Below are 17,801 nucleotides of genomic sequence, written 5' to 3'. Positions count from 1 at the left end.
AACGATCAAGAGTCAGAACCAAGTTTCAGCTAAATGTGAAATAAGCACTTGCCTATACAGACATTGTTTTTTATTTGTGACTGAAATGGTGTTTGCGACTAAAAAAATAGTGGAGCATTTGATCTTCTCTGGCAGATTGTTCCAGAGTAAGGGCTGATCTAGTTTCTTGCCTGGACTGCACAAAGAACTGTGTTCACAGAAACTACAAGTATGATTTACTTGCTTCTCTGAAATGCTCTTTTTGCACGACAGTCATGTTACTCACCTGTTGCCAGTTAGCCCAAATACTCCTCCAGTTGTTTTTCTTTTGCACCAGTTACTTTCCCAGCTTTTTATTTGCTCTTGTTCCAACTTTTTTGAGGTATACAGGTGCTCGACATAAAATTAGAATATCATGAAAAAGTTGATTTATTTCAGTAATTCCATTTAAAAAGTGAAACTTGTAAAATTTGTAGACATCCATTCGTTACAGACTGACATATTTCAAATGTTTATTTCTTTTCATTTTGATGATTATAACTGACAACTAATGAAAACCCCAAATTCAATATCCCAGAAAATTAGAATATTGTGGAAAGGTCCAATATTGAAGACACCTGGTGCCACACTTTAATCAGCTAATTAACTCAAAATACCTGCAAAGGCCTTTAATCAGTCTCTCAGTCTAGTTCTGTTGGCTACACAATCATGGGGAAGACTGCTGACCTGACAGTTGTCCAAAAGACGACCATTGACACCTTTCACAAGGAGGGCAAGACACAAAAGGTCATTGCTAAAGAGGCTGGCTGTTCGCAGAGCTCTGTGTCCAAGCGCATTAACAGAGAGGTGAAGGGAAGGAAAAGATGTGGTAGAAAGAAGTGTACAAGCAATAGGGATAACCACACCCTGAAGAGGATTGTGAAACAAAACCCATTCAAAAATGTGGGGGAGATTCACAAAGAGTGGACTGCAGCTGGAGTCAGTGTTTCAGGAACCACCACACACAGACGTATGCAGGACATGGATTTCAGCTGCCGCATTCCTTGTGTCAAGCCACTCTTGAACAAGAGACAGAAGCGTCTTGCCTGGGCTAAAGACAAAAAGGACTGGACTGCTGCTGAGTGGTCCAAAGTTATGTTCTCTGATGAAAGGAAATGTTGCATGTCCTTTGGAAATCAAGGTCCCAGTGTCTGGAGGAAGAGAGGAGAGGGACAGAATCCACGTTGCTTGAGGTTGAGTGTAAAGTTTCCACAGTCAGTGATGGTTTGGGTGCCATGTCATCTGTTGGTGTTGGTCCACTGTGTTTTCTTAGGTCCATGGTCAAAGCAGCCGTCTACCAGAAAGTTTTAGAGCACTTCATGCTTCCTGCCGCTGACCAACTTTATGGAGATGCAGATTTAATTTTCCAACAGGACTTGGCACCTGCACACAGTGCCAAAGCTACCAGTACCTGGTTTAAGGACCATGGTATCCCTGTTCTTAATTGGCCAGCAAACTCACCTGACCTTAACCCCGTAGAAAATCTATGGGGTATTGTGAGGTGGAAGATGCGATATGCCAGACCCAACAATGCAGAAGAGCTGAAGGCCACTCTCAGAGCAACCTGGGCTCTCATAACACCTGAGCAGTGCCACAGACTGATGAACTCCATGCCACGCCACATTGCTGCAGTAATTCAGGCAAAAGGAGCCCCAACTAAGTATTGAGTGCTGTACAAGCTCATACTTTTCATGTTCATACTTTTCAGTTGGCCAACATTTCTAGAAACCCTATTTTTGTATCGGTCTTATATATTCTAATATTCTAATTTTCTGCAATATTGAATTTGGGGTTTTTATTAGTTGTCAGTTATAATCATCAAATTAAAAAAGAAATAAACATTTGCTATATGTCAGTCTGTGAGGAATGAATGTCTACACTATACCAGTTTCACTTTTTGAATAAAATTACTGAAATAAATCAACTATTTCACGGTATTCTAATTTTATGACGAGCCCCTGTATGTTGCGATTATGAAATTCAAAATGAACTTGTAATTTGCATGAAATGGTAAAATGTTTCAATCTCAGCATCTGATATGTTGTATTCTATTGGGAATACAATATGGGTTTATGAAATTAACAAATCATAACATTTCTTTTATTTACATTTTGCTCTGTCACAACTTTTTGGGAACTGGGGTTTGTACTGTATTTCATACAGATGTATGGCATAGTTTGTGCTGTAGTGTTACAGCAGCAGTGTTTTGTGTTAATGAATAGAAGGTACAGTCTCACAAAGGCTTTTTGCTTACTGCTGCTGCTTGGATGATCATAATAACTACATCACTGCCTGCAGGGTGTTATCTTCTCACTGTCAGGCTATCATTGCGCACCAGAGAGCGCAGCGCCTCTCGCGCCCCCCGCAGTCTCTCTCCGGGACAACACTTGTCTGTAGCCCTTCTGCTTGCTTAGAGTCGCTGGATGAAGCTGCGGTGACGGCGGCGTGCCTCCAACACAAGGCCGTCCCGTTCGGTGGTCCCGTTATGGATGTGGAGACGCGGAGCGAAGCAGCCTTCCCCAAATGGCGGTGTGAGTGAGGATGCGACTCCCCAGTTCCATCTTTGTGTCGGTGTCTCTGTTCACGGCCGAGACTACGGCAGCGCTGTACCTCAGCTCCACGTACCGCTCCGCCGGGGACCAGATCTGGCAGGGACTCACGCTCCTCTTCACGCTCGTACCGTCCGTTCTCGTGCAGCTGACCCTCACCTTCATCCACCGGGACCTGAGCAGAGACAGACCGCTCATCCTGTTGCTGCACATCCTGCAGCTCGGTCCCATCGTCAGGTCAGTGATGACATGTTTATCTCTTTGTTTCACAAATTTTCTTAAGCAGCAGTTTATTCTGCAGGGATGTGCCTCTAACCAGCCACTGGTGTTGTTGGGGTGTCCGCGGATGTTTTTCCCCACCCCAACATCCCCAGTCTGTCTGCTGAGCTGTTTTGTTGTTGTTGGTGTTTGAGCACTGCGCACATGTTATTGTTGTGTTTTCGTCTTTTCTGGCCTTTTGCCTGGATGGCTGTTAACATGCAGGAGCTGTGATGTATGTGTGTTATGTTGATCGGAAGTAAAAGGCTAATCAATAGGGCCCGATCCTGCTTATCGATATGTTTCATAACTCCACACAGCAGCAAGTCTGTTCAACCAGAGCACTTTCAATTTGATCCCATTCAGTCCTGATCTCACAGGCTAAGCATGCCTGATTTATTCATGACTGCTCTGTCTGAAAGTACCTTAAATCACCATTATGAAACTCAAGGATGCTCTGCACTGATGGAGGAATAAATCCACATTAGGCCTGGTCTGACTGGACCATCTGCTTGAGCTGTAGGAACACGAACCTAATCCTGTTCACAGAGAGCCTCCCTGCTATACACACACAACCAACACTCTCCTTAGATGTACAAACAGCAGGAGATCTAGTGCAGGCTTTACAACCCACTCACCTCTAAACATTTAGGCCACTGGCTGATTAGTTGATTTACAGATAGATGGAAAAGTAATCTCCAGCTATTTTGACCTTGCATGAGATTTTGCTGCTTTTCTGTCTTTTTTTACATATCAAACTGAATTTTTCTTAGCAAATTAATTGGACAACAAAAGCCAAACACTTTATAGACACTAAACTGGTATTCTGCCTCTTCCAAGAGCTTAAATTGGAGCAGCTTGTGTTGCATTTTTGTTTGAAAGGCCCTTCATAAATAAAGCTTAGTTGAGTTGCGATAAACCATTAAACTAATGGATTATTTTTAGAGAACTGTCACTGGATTAATAAGGTTTTAAAACAGAAGCAGCCCTGATGGAAGTGCATAGTCATTTAATGAGATGATTTGTTAAAGTTAATACATGGCTAAAATCTCAACAGACAAATTTATATACACTACCTTTCAAAAGTTTGGGGTCACTTCCCTATTGAATCCCATGGCAAAGTGACCCCAAACTTTTGAACAGTAGTGTATATCTTCCAGTTGGTCTCTTAAAGGGACACTCCACATGTTTTGCCTTTAAAGTTCCTTTTACTCATCACAAAGAAAGGAAACATATCTAAGGATCTCTGTTGCTTTAGTGGAAGCTTTCTTAAGTCTGAAAAACTGCCATATGGATGGTTAATGCCATATCCAAGCATCTGCAGCTTTGTTTTTATTTCAGTGTACTTTGATTTTATTTGATTCATGTATTTATGTTTTTTCTTTTTGGTCCTCTGTGTTTTGCAGTTTTATAGTTCTTCATAGCAGTAATGCCTCTTTAATCCCTTCAGAATAAATTCAGAATGAAAATGAATAATTTCTCTTACAAAGTTTTTCTAAAAAGGTCAAATGAAGCCTATGTTAGTGTAGGTCATGATGTGTTAACTTATGATTTCAGCAACTGTGGAGCTTTTTTGACACTGAAGAAGTAAAAGTTTTACATCCTACATTACTTTTGGTTGTTAGACAATGTAAGGGTTTTGTTAGCTTTATGTCAGCGTGTTGTTGAGCTTTTTGTGCACAGCATGAGAAGTTCAAAGACCACCTTTGTCACATTCCTCCTTTAAAGACACTAAACTGATATTCTGCCTCTTCCATGAGCTTAATTTGGATTTGGCTTTTTTTAGACTAAAAACAGCCTTTAAAAAAGCCAGGAATACATTACTGACAATGTTAAAAAAAAATTAGGAAGATCATCCCGCTATGGTCTATACTTTGTAATAACAAACAGGAATATGGGATGGATTACCATGTTGATGAGTGCAACGCTGGCGCTGTTGTGTAAAACCAAGACAGACCTGCACAGGGAAGACAAGAGAGGAAGCAAACTAAATTTAACTCCTATAATTCTAGCAACGGAATTAACCTGGTTGAGATGCAGCAGCAAAGTAATTTCTGTGTGATATAACCTCCACCTGAGGCCGTAAATATATCTAGAAAGATGCAGCATGGAAAAAACATAGAAATTACTATTTCTAGTTGAGTAGCAAACTGGTGAACAAGTCAATACACACAGTAGTAAACAGGGCAGCCATTTTTCAGTCTGTTAAGGCTGTTACATACTCCATGAGATACAAGAGACATTTTTCCTAAAAAAAATTCCATCTACAGGGCAGTATTTACATAAAATTTAGGGACACGATTGAAATGCTGTTATGAGCATGCCAAACCAAAGGATGGCTATCTAGCCCACCAGAATATTTGGTACGTCTGCCATTGCTATGTAAACAAAAGAGTTTTCAAAATGTATTTCGACACAAGCCACACACACTGATGGTTGTGCTCACTCGAACTCTGTGAGCTAAAAACACCAGTTATCCTGTCCACACATAAAAAATATAGAAGGATTAACTGAAAGTCTTCACACCTGTCAACGCATTTTACTGAATGTTAGTTTTCAGTTTCTGAAAACTGCTTTTAAAATGTAGAAATGTGTAGAAAAATCTGCGTTGGTTGGTCATAACACTTGTGTGCAGCTGTGGACATGGCTTAAGACTTTAAAGGCGCACTGTGAAACATTACCTGCCCAGCAGTGTCCTGAAGCTGAGAAACCCCACCTAACTTTTGCTTTAAGGATGCAGTCCTTAACACATTTAACAAGCACATATAAACACACTGGCACCATGGCTGATTCAACAAAGAAATGCAAGAAGACATTATCAGATGAAAAGAGTAAGAAAGAAAGAAAGAGGGGGACAGAGCAAGACATATGACAAGAGTCAAGATCTTTTACTGGCTGGAGAGCTCACAGTCCAGGTAGGTTGCAAGATAGATGCTTAATTAACTATTGATAGGGGGACGTCACTGAGTAAATCTGCAAAAGTTCTGTAGTGCGTGTTTAACTTAATACATGGCTAATGGCTTGTTTGGTACCCCATAAAAAGAAGAGGGCTACCTGATGCCAGCTTTTTGGACCAATCAGAGCCTAGTAGGACTTTCAGGAGATCGAGGCCTTAAAGGGCCAGGAGCTGATACATAACTGATACTAACAAAGGTGCTATAGTGATGTGCTTGATGAGAAAAATTAGACTGACATTAAATAGCTGTGTCTCTGAGCTTAAGCAAACTGTTTCCCCTCCAGTTTGCATTGGAATGATTATTCTTTAGATTCACATGTTTTCTCAGTGGATCGGCTTCTTTTTAGTCAGTCGGGTGATGACTTGAGAGAAGTGATGAAGAGCGGGGGTGGAGTTTGCTGCTTAAATGTACGGGAAGATTTTTTGCTAATGGAAAGAGGGTTTACCAAAACAAAGGAGGCCTGGATCTTTAGGAGCAAAGTTGAAAATAAAAATAAGACAAAGTTAATAATAAAGTAATAATTTTGCATGCATTTGTTTTAAGCTGTACTCTGCAAAGTGCAACAGTGTCCATTGGAGGTCTCTTAAAAAATAAGGACAATGCAGTATGAAGGCTGTTACAGACTGTGAAAAGCAAGAATTTTCTTGTTCTCGAGGCCACAAGTACGAAATGACGTCATTTTGTTCTCACAGAAATGTTTGGGGACAGTTTGCAGCTTGTTCTCGATGCATCAGCCAAGCAGAACTTTGTTCTTGCGGGGCTCCGAGAAGTATTATGTGATTGGTCAGACATTTGAGGTGGGCAAAGTTAAAGCGGGAAAGCGTGAAGCAGAAAGTTGTCACTTCTGCATTTCTGATGGTTTCTGAGGTTGAACGGATAGCTTTAATTAACAGCTGATCAAGCTGGTGAGAAAGTATGAAAATGAATGCAACACATGGTAAATAAAGACGAGGAGACCATTGCATGCTTAGCCCCACCCTGCCACGAATGAAGTTTCTCGTGGAGTATGAGTTAACCAGACCAAAACTAACTTGTTCTTGTAGCGTCAAGAAAAAAAAAACAAAGTTCTTGTTCTTGAGGAGTATGTCACAAGCTTAAAGGAGTTAAACTGGGACATAACTTTAGTTACTGCTTAGAGCAGCTGAACAGAATCGTAATATAGATAGAATTTGTTTAAGGAATCATTTTAATGCAGTTATCTATTGAACTTAAATAAAGACCACACAACATTTAGAAAGTTGGAACATTTTCCAAGATTATCTGCAAACCAACTCTTATTGGTTTGTTCCACCCATGTGTTTAAAAGGGGTCTTCTCATTGAATAAGCTGTTGAATCTAAGTGGGTCATCCGGCCGATACCCCAGCTGATCGCCCAGTTAAAATGGAGTGAAACTCCGCCCACCCAGCTAGCCACAATGTCACCCGGGTGGTAAAGGATGCAGACCCTCTAAAGAGCAGCTCTAAGAATAGTATGTCTTGCTGCGGCTCCTTATCTCTGTCAACACAAGCATGAAGGGAAATTTCTGTTTCTGCTGTAGGCAGTACGAGGCACTTCCTCATCTTATCTGCCCACAACAAGACTTAAGCAAATTTTATCATTCTGTCACAACATAAATTACACAGCTGGTTGTTTCACTAAAACACTTTTCTACTTGTTTTTACTTTCGTCATTTATTTTCAACAAGTAGCTCTGTTTTCATTCCTTATTTGTGTACATTTGACATAAGTGGACTTTAATCTGTCTATTTAGTTGGGCTGAGGGCTTTCTTAGTAATTTGACCAAACAAACGTATTTGGATTGGGTTTTTTTCTACCTTTTTAAATGAGGTTTAAAATGTTTTATTTCCTCTGACAGTGGAATTTGAGGCTTGTATGTAAATAAAGTTAACAAAGGAGGTTAACATGGTAAAGAGAAGTGTTGCAGACTAGTGAAGTGATTAATGCGAGACGCATCAGAGAATCATTTTCACTTGCCAGTTATAGGAGCTGTTCATCAATATTTATAGCAAAGTGACAGTGACATTGTGTGAGAGGTCACATAGTAATGATCATTTTCATATGCAGCTGTACAGCCAGGCTCAGCTCATCCTTCAGATGATCAGTTCAATATCAGCAGATATGGAAACCACGCTTACTCCTATAGCAGGAGACAGACAAAGTCGCAGTCAGGAGGCACTTTGATAGGAACTCAAAACAGTCACCAGGTAAGAGCTCACTTTGCTTCATGCATCAGATCATTCCAGTGAGATTCTAATGTATGATGAGGCTGCATCACAAAAACTCTTGTTGATGTTGCAACTTCATGGTTAATGCCATCAATCATCTTGTTCGTTAGCAGAAACTCTGAAGGTGTTCTGCTAGATTTTTACTTGGTGTTGGGAACAACGCTGAAATGTTCATGAAACCAGTCAGAATTTTAGCAGTTGACTTGGTACCTTTATTAGGAGATGGTGGGATATCACATTGCCAGCAAGACTCAAACAGGCTGTACCTTTATAAAAGAACTTGAATTTTTTCATTTATGACAGCATTTCTCCCAATCATGTCCAGCCAACCTGCCTTGGTTAACTCAAGGCTGGTTTAGTCTATTTATACATCATGTATAATTTTCTTTCTTTTTTTTTACATTAGTCTTTTTTTATATTTTATCTTTGCTGCTGCACCCTTAATTGAGATTTATTTATCCCTGTAAAACTCATCTAAGTTTATTCATTTTCAATAGTTCAGTGATGAGTTCCCCTTGCATGTTGGTCCAAAGTATTTTAACTGATAAACAGTTTGTCCCTCAGCCCTGCTGTGGGTTAAATCCTGCTGCTTAGCTGACTGTGACCATTGCAAGCATTCTACACTGAAGTGTTTTAGTATCATGTTCAAGTATCATGTTTGCAAATCCCTGCCTCTCCACAGAGCTTGTGAATGATGTCGCTTAAATTGAGGGGGAAAGCTTCTGCAGCTACTTATAGCTGCAACATTTCACTGTGATTGCTGCACCTATTATTTCTCAGACTGTCAACTTACACTGTCAAATGCATCTTTATTCATATTCAGCTAATGCTCAAAGTTTTAAGACCAATTAATAATGATAATAAACTTAATTTACATTTAAAAAAATACTATTCAGTCATTTGAATGGAATGTTAAGCAAAAGTATGTTTTTAAATTTAACATAGTTTCAGTTTGAATCAATACATAAACATTGGGGAATGTAACCTTTTCCTCTGGGAAATTTTACTATTCTTTTTATGAATGACCAATAAGTAAAAAGTTGCCAAGAAAACAAGAAAAATAAAAAACTCACAAAAACCTGCTTTAAATCAAGGGTTTGTAATCATGAACAACACAAATGAAATAAAATTTTTAAGGAAACAAGTAAACAGAAATGCTGCTCAGCCTTGAAAGCGGCTCTAAATAATTTATGAGGGAGCACATTTTTATAAACTCTTTCAAGTTGAAAGACACACGTCAGATCATTTGGCTAAAGAACAAGTATGAGATCTGTTGCTGACCAACTACAACTGGATGTTGGAGTGTGAGAATGCGTGAATGTAAGTAGTTTGTTGTTGTGTGTATTTGTTTTTTTATTTTACTATTTAAGTGCTCCATTTCTTTTAATTTTGCCCCTTATACTATAATTACATTTGTACAGTAACAATAAACTCCTCATCTTTAATAAGACAAATGCAGTTTTGGGTCTCAAGTCTGTCTGTAATTTTTTTGTTTTGTTTATTTTTTTTTTCCAGCACAGTTTTTTTTCAAAGTAACAAAACTATGTTAGGAGCTAAATAAATGTCACCTCACTCCATTTTAGATTTAGATTTTGTGTCCCTCGTGGTGATCTTTGGGAGCTGCTTTGGGATTGTGGGGAACTCAGGCCATTTTGTTTCAGTACAACCAGAGTAAGAGCTTGGTTTGCATTGCCGGCAGTAAGTCAGAGTAGTTTCCGGTGGGTGTTGGAATATGCCAGTGGTAGCCTTTGTTATAGATTCTTAATAACATTTTGGGTGAGAGGGTTTCCACTTCAGTCAGCTCAGTACTCCATCTTTCTTTTTGTGGATGATGTGGTCCTATTTTCCTCATTGAGCAGAGGACAGACACTGGGATGGTTTGCAGCCAGAATCCTGGCATCAAAAGGAGCCATTGAAGGAGCCATCTGAATGCTTCCCAGAGGACATGTTTTCAGGCATACCTCATCAAGAGTAAGCCCCAGGGCTGACTGAATGCACTGGAGAGCTTCCATCTTTCTCAGGAACATCTTCAAGTCCTGCTAAATGATCTAGTGGAAGAGAGGGAGATTTTGTAGCTTCTATTCAGACTATTTGTCCTACAAAGTCAACCTGGTAATGCAGTAGAAGATGGTTGCTCTATTTTGTATTTTCCCCAGCATCATCAGCAATAGTCTAGCTGTCGGAAATATCTTTAGTAGTGAGATGCTGCCAGTCCTTCATGTTCTCTTCTCTTCTGCTGTTTCAGGTGTCTGGAGGCGTTCTGTATCTATGGCAGTGTGGGCCGAGTGGAAGAGCCTTATGTCAGTATCACAAGGAAGAAGCAGATGCCCCGCGGGGGTCAGTCTGAGGAAGTGGAGCGGCAGGTGGGGCAGGCGGAGGGAAAATTGTTTACACACCGAGCAGCCTTCGCCCGCACCTCTGTCATTCAAGCCTTCCTGGGATCAGCCCCCCAGCTCACCCTGCAGCTCTACATCTGCATCCTGCAGCAGGGCATCTCCATCGGCAGAGGTGAGTAGGAGTTGTACTGTTTGTGAAATTTATGAGTCTATCGCAAGTGTGCAACAGTGTGGGCTGAGTTGTACAGTGCTATAATGGAAATAAGGGGATATTGTTTCATAAGTCAAGTGTTGTTATGCAATCTCTCTGATGTTGAGGGTAGAACATGGTAATTCTGTCTGCCAATTTGTACAGATCTGGGATCAGGCTGCAGCACTATGTTAGTGTAGGAATCAGTATTCCTAAATGGGGCATTTAGGAAATCGTTCACACAGAGTCAAACTGGGGCATCTGGTCTTCAAATTAGGTCAAAATAAATATTATTATAAAAATATTTCAGTAGCCGCTGCCGCGCCTGTGTCCTTAATGAATTAATTAGTCTGATTGTGACGACTTACATAGTCGTTAATGATTGATCCTGAATCATTCAGTAAAACTAATCAGGAGACTATATGTACATTAAGTTGCTTTTGCTTACTGCTATTACTTCTTGTTCACATTGGCTGTTAAAATAGCCTGACACTAAATGCTGTCAGTTTAAAAAAATCCATACTTGGAAAGTTGTTTGAGGACACCAATCATATCAGTCATCCTGAACATGTCATTACAGGAGCTTTATGTTGCAGGCCTGAAATTCAATAAATAAATAAATAAATAAAATGACAAAACACCATCTGATAAGAAATAAAATTGACAGTACATGTTAGAATCGTCATGTTTTATGTTGGTGTTTACACTTTCCTTGTAATTGTGAGGAATGTTTAGGTTCAAAATTGTTTAAACCAATGAGACATCATGAAGATTACACATTTTGAGGGGCTTTGGAAGACTTATGTTGAGTTCAGGTCATTATTTCACCCAGAACTCTTTCAACATCACTACAGGGAGCACATAATGACCCAATTCTTTACTCTGCAGGATGAGTTAGAGGGATCATTACACTAAATGCACACACACACACACACACACAAAAGAAATGTCACCTTTAACAAAATACTAAAGTGTAGATCAGTGAGGTGGAAAAGTAATTTAATCCATGTTAAGATGAAATTAAAACATAAGAAAATGCCTAAAATCATTCTTTATGCTGTATAAACATAATCAGAACAGACCAGATATGTGAGGGAAGATTTTTTAAGAAAATAAAATGGGACAAAAATTATCCTAATTCTGCTTTGATGCCAGCTGACAATCTTAATATATACTGTACCTGTTTTTTAAACAGTGTCTTCATTTTTCTGTGTTTTCTTCTGCAATAGGAACACTAATGGTGATCTCCCTCCTGTCCATCGTTTATGGAGCGCTGCGCTGCAACATCCTGGCCATTAAGATAAAGTACGATGACTATGAGGTGGACATCCGGCCCATGGCTTACTTGTGCATTTTCCTGTGGAGAAGCTTCGAGATCGCCACTCGTGTTGTGGTTCTGGTTCTGTTCAGCTCTGTCCTGCAGCTCTGGGTCCTGCCTGTGGTTTTCTTAAACTTCCTTGTTTTCTTCCTCTACCCCTGGATCCTGTTCTGGCAGAGCCACTCGCCATTCCCAGAAAATATAGAAAAAACTCTCACAAGGGTGGGGACCACCATCGTGCTGTGCCTGCTCACCTTCCTGTATGCTGGCATCAACATGTTCTGCTGGTCAGCCGTGCAGGTGAAACTAAATGACCCAGACCTCATCAATAAGTCCCAGAACTGGTATCGCATGGCTGTTTACTACATGTTGCGATTTGTGGAGAACGCCTCGTTGCTTCTTCTGTGGTACATCTATAAAACAGACTTCTACAAGTTTATCTGTGCCCCACTCCTGGTCCTGCAGCTGCTGGTAGCGTACACCATGGCTATCTTCTTCATGCTGGTCTTCTACCAGTTCTGTCATCCATGCCGGAAGCTCTTCTCCTCCAGCATGACGCAGGGCCTTTGGGATTGCTCGTCTCTCCTGTGCCTCATGTGCAATTCTGCTTCGCCTCAGAACAGACCGATGAGGAAGGCCGCGCTTGAGCAGTCCACTTGCACAGATCCGGCCAACAACCAAAACCAAGACACAGCCAGTGACAGTACAGATGGCATGCCTAATGACACAACATATGACGTGCTCAATGACACAATCAATGACATTCCTAATGACGAGGACGTGAATACGAGAGGTGGACTCAATGGTGACGTCAGCCACTGCAACGTTTAAAGCCGCGCAGCTGCTGGACGTGCCATGCAGAGACTGTTCATACATTCTGTAAACTTCGAAGTGCCACGTGGATCCCTTTGTGAATTGAGTTTACACTCGCTTGATGTCATAAATCCATCTCAGCTCTGCCATGACACACTTGTCCTGGCTGCAGAGGTGATGCTCACCTGTCTTATCAGCCTACATGTCAACCTTCCATCCTGCAGCCTTTAATACAAGTAATCTCTCACAAACCCCACCATATGCTGCATTACTGATCACAAGGAGCCATGCATTTAAAGTGATTGTATTATATTTACTTTTGGCATGAAGGTGTGCATGCGAGATGCCTCAAATGAGGTGTAAGTTATTCTGAAGGGGGGGGGTGGCGTGGTAGGTCTTCTCTTCATTTAACCCCCCTCACCAGTTTAATAGCTGCAAGCAATCAGCTTTTTAGACTCCTTAATAAGAGCTTTATAATTAACACGCTGCTTTTGTGATGTGCTTTTTGTGCTTGACGAAATGTTTCATCTCTACATGATGAACAGCCTGTTCCATCACCAAACACGTTACTGTGAAGCACGGGCATTTCCAAGAAGCGTAATGTTTTTTTGCACGTTTACACAAAGAATTTTAAGTGTCTTCGAATCAATTGTTGAGCAGCAGCCATAGTGACGTGAAAAGCTTTTTTTGCCTGTTACGTCTGTCAGCTCTGTCTATATGTTAGTTAGAATATTTACACTGCACAAAAAATGGGTTATGTGTAACTGAAAATGCAAGATATAGTTGCTCACCTTTAATGTAAATTATGTGTGCGAGAGAGAATGTTAGTGCGTTTCTTTTGGTTGTTTGTGTATTTTTTGCTACTTTTTTGCTATGTATCTGCAGAGGAACAATGGCCTCATAAATCATATGAATGCTAATGTTTGTACAAATAAGCAACATTTAATGCCAAAAAAATACTGAGTCTCATACACAACAAAAACGTGTTTAAAATATGAAGTCCAATGTTAAAATTGAAATAAATATATATTTATATGTGAAAATGGTGTGGATTCTTTCTTTTACACACCACTCCATGTTTTGTGCTGACCTCTAGTGGACAATCACCCAAATTGCAAGTTGATAACAATTCTTTTTTATCAGACTCTGGTAGCCAAAGGCCACATTCCTGCAGGTTGTAGATTATTCTGAGCTCTAATTAAAATTAAATGGATCCATCAGCTTGTCAAGTTCTACACAATAATTTGTTAATGTGAGTCTAGTGTATTGAAGCAGGGAATTATCTAAAAGCTGCAGGACATTGGCCCTCAAGAAGCAGAGTTTGAGATCCCTGCCATATTTAAACCATTTCCACCTTTAATTTATAATAATCAATGCACAATTGCACTTAAACTACAGCTGATAAAAATGTATTTATTGAACTTTGCCGATAAACAGTACATGGAGGCGATGTTTATCGTCAAATGACAACCAAGCTACTAAATACACACTGTCCTCCCCACACAGATAAATTATCAAACTTTTTATGAATACTGATAGTTACTCTTTAAACAAGCAGAAAAGGGTTCATTTATTTAAAAAAAACAGTTAGACTTCAGTAAAATACTTCCTAAGCTGGAAATTTTATTTATTTGGGAATGTATTCAAAAGCTTTGAGCTTTATGTGCTGTTATTCTGACATTTGGTATGCTAATATTTAGAAGTAAACACAAAGTACAACTGTGGCTGATGAGGACATCATAACTGTTCCAGGTATTTGGTCGTCAATAAAATAAATAAATTAAAAAAACTTGACAGGTTAGAATTTTTTACATAAAAGTTACATCAAAAACATAAATGAGAAGCTTCTTCTGAACCAAAGAAACAACGCACCCTTATCAAAGTTTTACTGCTAACATGGCTAAAAATGAATAATGTCTTACATGTATGGAAATGTTACGTTATTTATAAATACTCAGATCTTTCTTCACAATCTCTGCCTGGACCAAAGAACATATGAATGCCACGTGTGTCAGGTACATTTTAAACAGAAGTTCTAAACATGACTTTAGTCCACACAAAAGTGAACACACACACACAAACATTTGCACGAACCACACCTGCTGTTCCTGCCTTTGGAGAGAAATAATCAGCTTCTACTGGAAGGGCTTCATCACAGGATACTTGTGGCTTTCTGTCACAATGTCATTTCAAGCACAGCTTTATGACTGACGATGTGTTGATGAGCGGCTGCAGCTCGGGGTTTCCATCACAGCGCCACAGCAACAGCAAACACACTGACCACACAGTACATGGTGCGGTTCTCCCACCTGACGGTGCAGCTTCCTGAAACATACAAAACAATCAGGAGAAATTACATCTAATTCTACATGAGATGAAAGCTACAATTACCCTTTGATACTCTTTAAATGAAGAGCCATAAATTAAATCTATGTAAAATCTTCACTTGCTACAGCAAGGAAATTCAGGCATCGTGTGTGTGGTGGATTGTAAAAGTTGTCACTCTTCTTTTAAGCATCTACACCAGGGGTGCCCAAGTTCGGTCCTCGAGATCTACCATCCTGCAACTTTTAGATGCAACCCTTCTCCAACACACTTAAATCGGATGTCATCTGCATGTCAATCAGCTTTGCAGAGGCCTGGTAACGAGTCAGTCATTTGATTCAGGTGTGTTGGAGAAGGGTTGCATCTAAAAGTTGCAGGATGGTAGATCTCGAGGACCGAACATGGGCACCCCTGATCTACACTGACATAATGTAACAAGGGAATTTTCCCTTGTCAAAAAACTACCTGAGGTTCAGGTGCTGACTTCCACTTATACAAGCTCTTATTAGAAAGTTATGGCTTACCATCAGTTGCAGTGTCCCAGTAGCAGGAGTTTGCTGTGTGAAGACCGGCACCACTCTTCTGCATGATCGTACAGTTCACTGCAAGACAACAAAGATCACTGTTATACACATTACACCTCACACAATCTTCACATACAAGCAGTCCACATTTATTTTGCTGTATGTGAAGAGTAAATATGCAAATAATGATTTCATCCTGCCAAAAATGGGTTACCGATGTATTTAAACGGCCGTCCTTGTTTCACCAGGTGAGTCAGGGAGTGCTCCACTATACTGGCCGTCCATTGGTTCACTTTACTCTGGTTATAATCTGTTCCACCAATGACACCTTCAATACACTGAGGACAAAACAATCAGGAAGTCATGTAAATGGATACAGCAAATCCAGTTTGTGGTTAATGCTTAATGGATTGAAAATAACCTCTTTCACTAAGACACTGCTGTCATCAGTATTGAAGAGGACCTGCAGAGTAAGCACAAAGAAACTAGTTTACAGCACAGCTCACACGTGGTGTAAAATATACACACACTGCCCATCAACTTTGAGGTTAAAAGTCAAGCTACACAGAAATATGTCTATTTTAATACACATATTAATTTTCATGGCTTTGTTGACTTAGCTTAATCTTTTATCTGTTTAATACTTTCTGCCATACTTGTCTGATGTTTTCAGTTTAATTTCTCCTGCTTCAAATGTTCACTTCCTGTATATTTATGAGATCTTGTAAAGAGTTTATTCAAAGGTTTTCTCCTCATTTCCTTAATCCATTTCTATCTGGTACTTTGGGAAATAGTCATCTATTGCTTATTCTGTGCATGGGGAAGAACATCTTTTTATTATGTGAAGCAAAACATTATGTATTAATAAAAAAGTGCACAGCAATAGATGTTTTAATTTAGCAACTTTACCACAACAATCAAATCCAAAACAGAGCACATTTTCAAACTGGTTTGCATAAGCCAAATGTTAATTCCCCTCAGTCTGAGAATACAACACTACAGGCAAGGCAAGTTCATTTTTATAGCACAAATCAAGGACAGGGTGATTCAAAGTGCTTTACAGAATAAAAGAAGCATAACTTAACATTAAAAATAAAAGGGGGAAAAAGGAACTATAAATATTCCTCTGACTACTCTATCAGTAATAAATCCCACAAAGACAAAAACAATATCTATTTTAATTGATTGTTGACAAATCTAGATTGAAATGTTATGATTACTCCTTTACACCTAATTAATACCCAGAGAAACACACAGTTTCTTCAAATACGTTCTTCAAATAAGTCTAAGGATAACATATTGCAAAATGTCATATGCTAGATAATCGATCCCTAACCTAACCTAACCTAACCCTAAACTACAAGACATTTTAAACTAAAACATACATCTAAAAATGTTACATATTCCAGTTTATAAATAGCTGCTTTTGAAGAGTAAATGGGTTATAAAATACATCAGTGATTTGTCAATTCATTCATTAGCAAGTACGTTTAGTCGATGTTACGATTACTGTGTGGCAAATATGGCTCTCAGTTCATTATTCTCAGTATATATATATAACATCAACATGTTTTATATATATATATGTATATAACATCAACCACTTAAAGATCACACTCTGGTTAAACGCTTACTTATCTTGCTAAGCTAACAGCTAAATGTCTGCTAACTAGCTAAGCTAACCGCTAACTGGTTTAACCGACACAGATGTAAAGTACCGACTCTGAACCAGTCTGATAAATGATTAAAATAAATTTACATCATCTCCAGAGTTATACTCCTCCATCGTTACTGCCACTAACAATACTTCCTGCCTGTCTTCTTTGTGACAACCGGCGTCTGATGTTGCCGTGTTTCTTCTCCTGCTCACAACCAACGAGCGTAGAAAAGACTCTGTTATTCACGCGGAGGCGGGTGGTTGTGTTATGTTGTAGCGCCGTGCTGTGGTTGAATTAAGACATTACAGAGACAGATCAGTATCCGCAGAGTCCTGCTCTCTCTCACATACACAAAAATACACGGCCATGGACAAATAAACGAATCTTTTAATGTGCCCTGGGCACAGATTGTATGGAAGGATCAGCCTTATTGTCCTTTCCATTTACTTATTAAATGTTTTTTCATGAGTAGGAGAGCAAAGCCAGATCACTTGGGTCTCAGCATGAGGATGCAGATGTGCCAAGTAAATAAATAAATAAATTATATATATATATATATATATATATATACTCAAAAATATATATTTAGATAGAAATATATATAGTCAAAGAAATTTCCTATCAACATAA

General features: G+C 39.4%; 2 protein-coding genes across 2 annotated transcripts; one reads left to right on the top strand and one right to left on the bottom strand.

Moving 5' to 3' along the window:
- The first annotated feature begins 2,176 nt into the window (after window positions 1–2,176).
- xk (X-linked Kx blood group (McLeod syndrome)) lies at window positions 2,177–13,707 on the top strand. The gene is made up of 3 exons (XM_042002497.1): window positions 2,177–2,804; window positions 10,253–10,515; window positions 11,763–13,707. Exons 1-3 carry the CDS (start codon window positions 2,560–2,562, stop codon window positions 12,680–12,682), a joined length of 1,428 nt encoding a protein of 475 aa, XP_041858431.1. The 5' UTR covers window positions 2,177–2,559; the 3' UTR covers window positions 12,683–13,707.
- Window positions 13,708–14,044: 337 nt separating this feature from the next.
- LOC121650774 (dynein light chain Tctex-type 3-like) lies at window positions 14,045–17,375 on the bottom strand. Its single transcript, XM_042002498.1, has 5 exons — window positions 17,273–17,375; window positions 15,935–15,976; window positions 15,728–15,851; window positions 15,514–15,591; window positions 14,045–14,989 (listed from the first exon to the last, which is right to left on the bottom strand). The coding sequence occupies exons 1-5, from the start codon at window positions 17,297–17,299 to the stop codon at window positions 14,913–14,915; spliced, it is 348 nt and encodes a 115-aa protein (XP_041858432.1). The 5' UTR covers window positions 17,300–17,375; the 3' UTR covers window positions 14,045–14,912.
- Between the last annotated feature and the right edge of the window lie 426 nt (window positions 17,376–17,801).

The sequence above is a fragment of the Melanotaenia boesemani genome, chromosome 12, assembly GCF_017639745.1.
Source record: "Melanotaenia boesemani isolate fMelBoe1 chromosome 12, fMelBoe1.pri, whole genome shotgun sequence".
Taxonomy (NCBI): Eukaryota; Metazoa; Chordata; class Actinopteri; order Atheriniformes; family Melanotaeniidae; genus Melanotaenia; species Melanotaenia boesemani.
Note: the sequence above shows the minus strand (reverse complement) of the source record. Positions and strands in the feature narration are given on the sequence as shown.

Excerpts from the sequence above, each read along its gene's own strand:
- xk (XM_042002497.1), top strand. The coding sequence starts at position 2,560 with ATGCGACTCCCCAGTTCCATCTTTGTGTCGGTGTCTCTGTTCACGGCC. Across the intron at positions 2,805-10,252 it reads CAGCTCGGTCCCATCGTCAG|GTGTCTGGAGGCGTTCTGTA; the intron begins GTCAGTGATGAC and ends CTGCTGTTTCAG. Across the intron at positions 10,516-11,762 it reads GGGCATCTCCATCGGCAGAG|GAACACTAATGGTGATCTCC; the intron begins GTGAGTAGGAGT and ends CTTCTGCAATAG.
- LOC121650774 (XM_042002498.1), bottom strand. The coding sequence starts at position 17,299 with ATGGAGGAGTATAACTCTGGAGATGAT. Across the intron at positions 15,852-15,934 it reads GCAGTGTCTTAGTGAAAGAG|TGTATTGAAGGTGTCATTGG; the intron begins GTTATTTTCAAT and ends TTTTGTCCTCAG. Across the intron at positions 14,990-15,513 it reads CTGGGACACTGCAACTGATG|GAAGCTGCACCGTCAGGTGG; the intron begins GTAAGCCATAAC and ends TGTATGTTTCAG.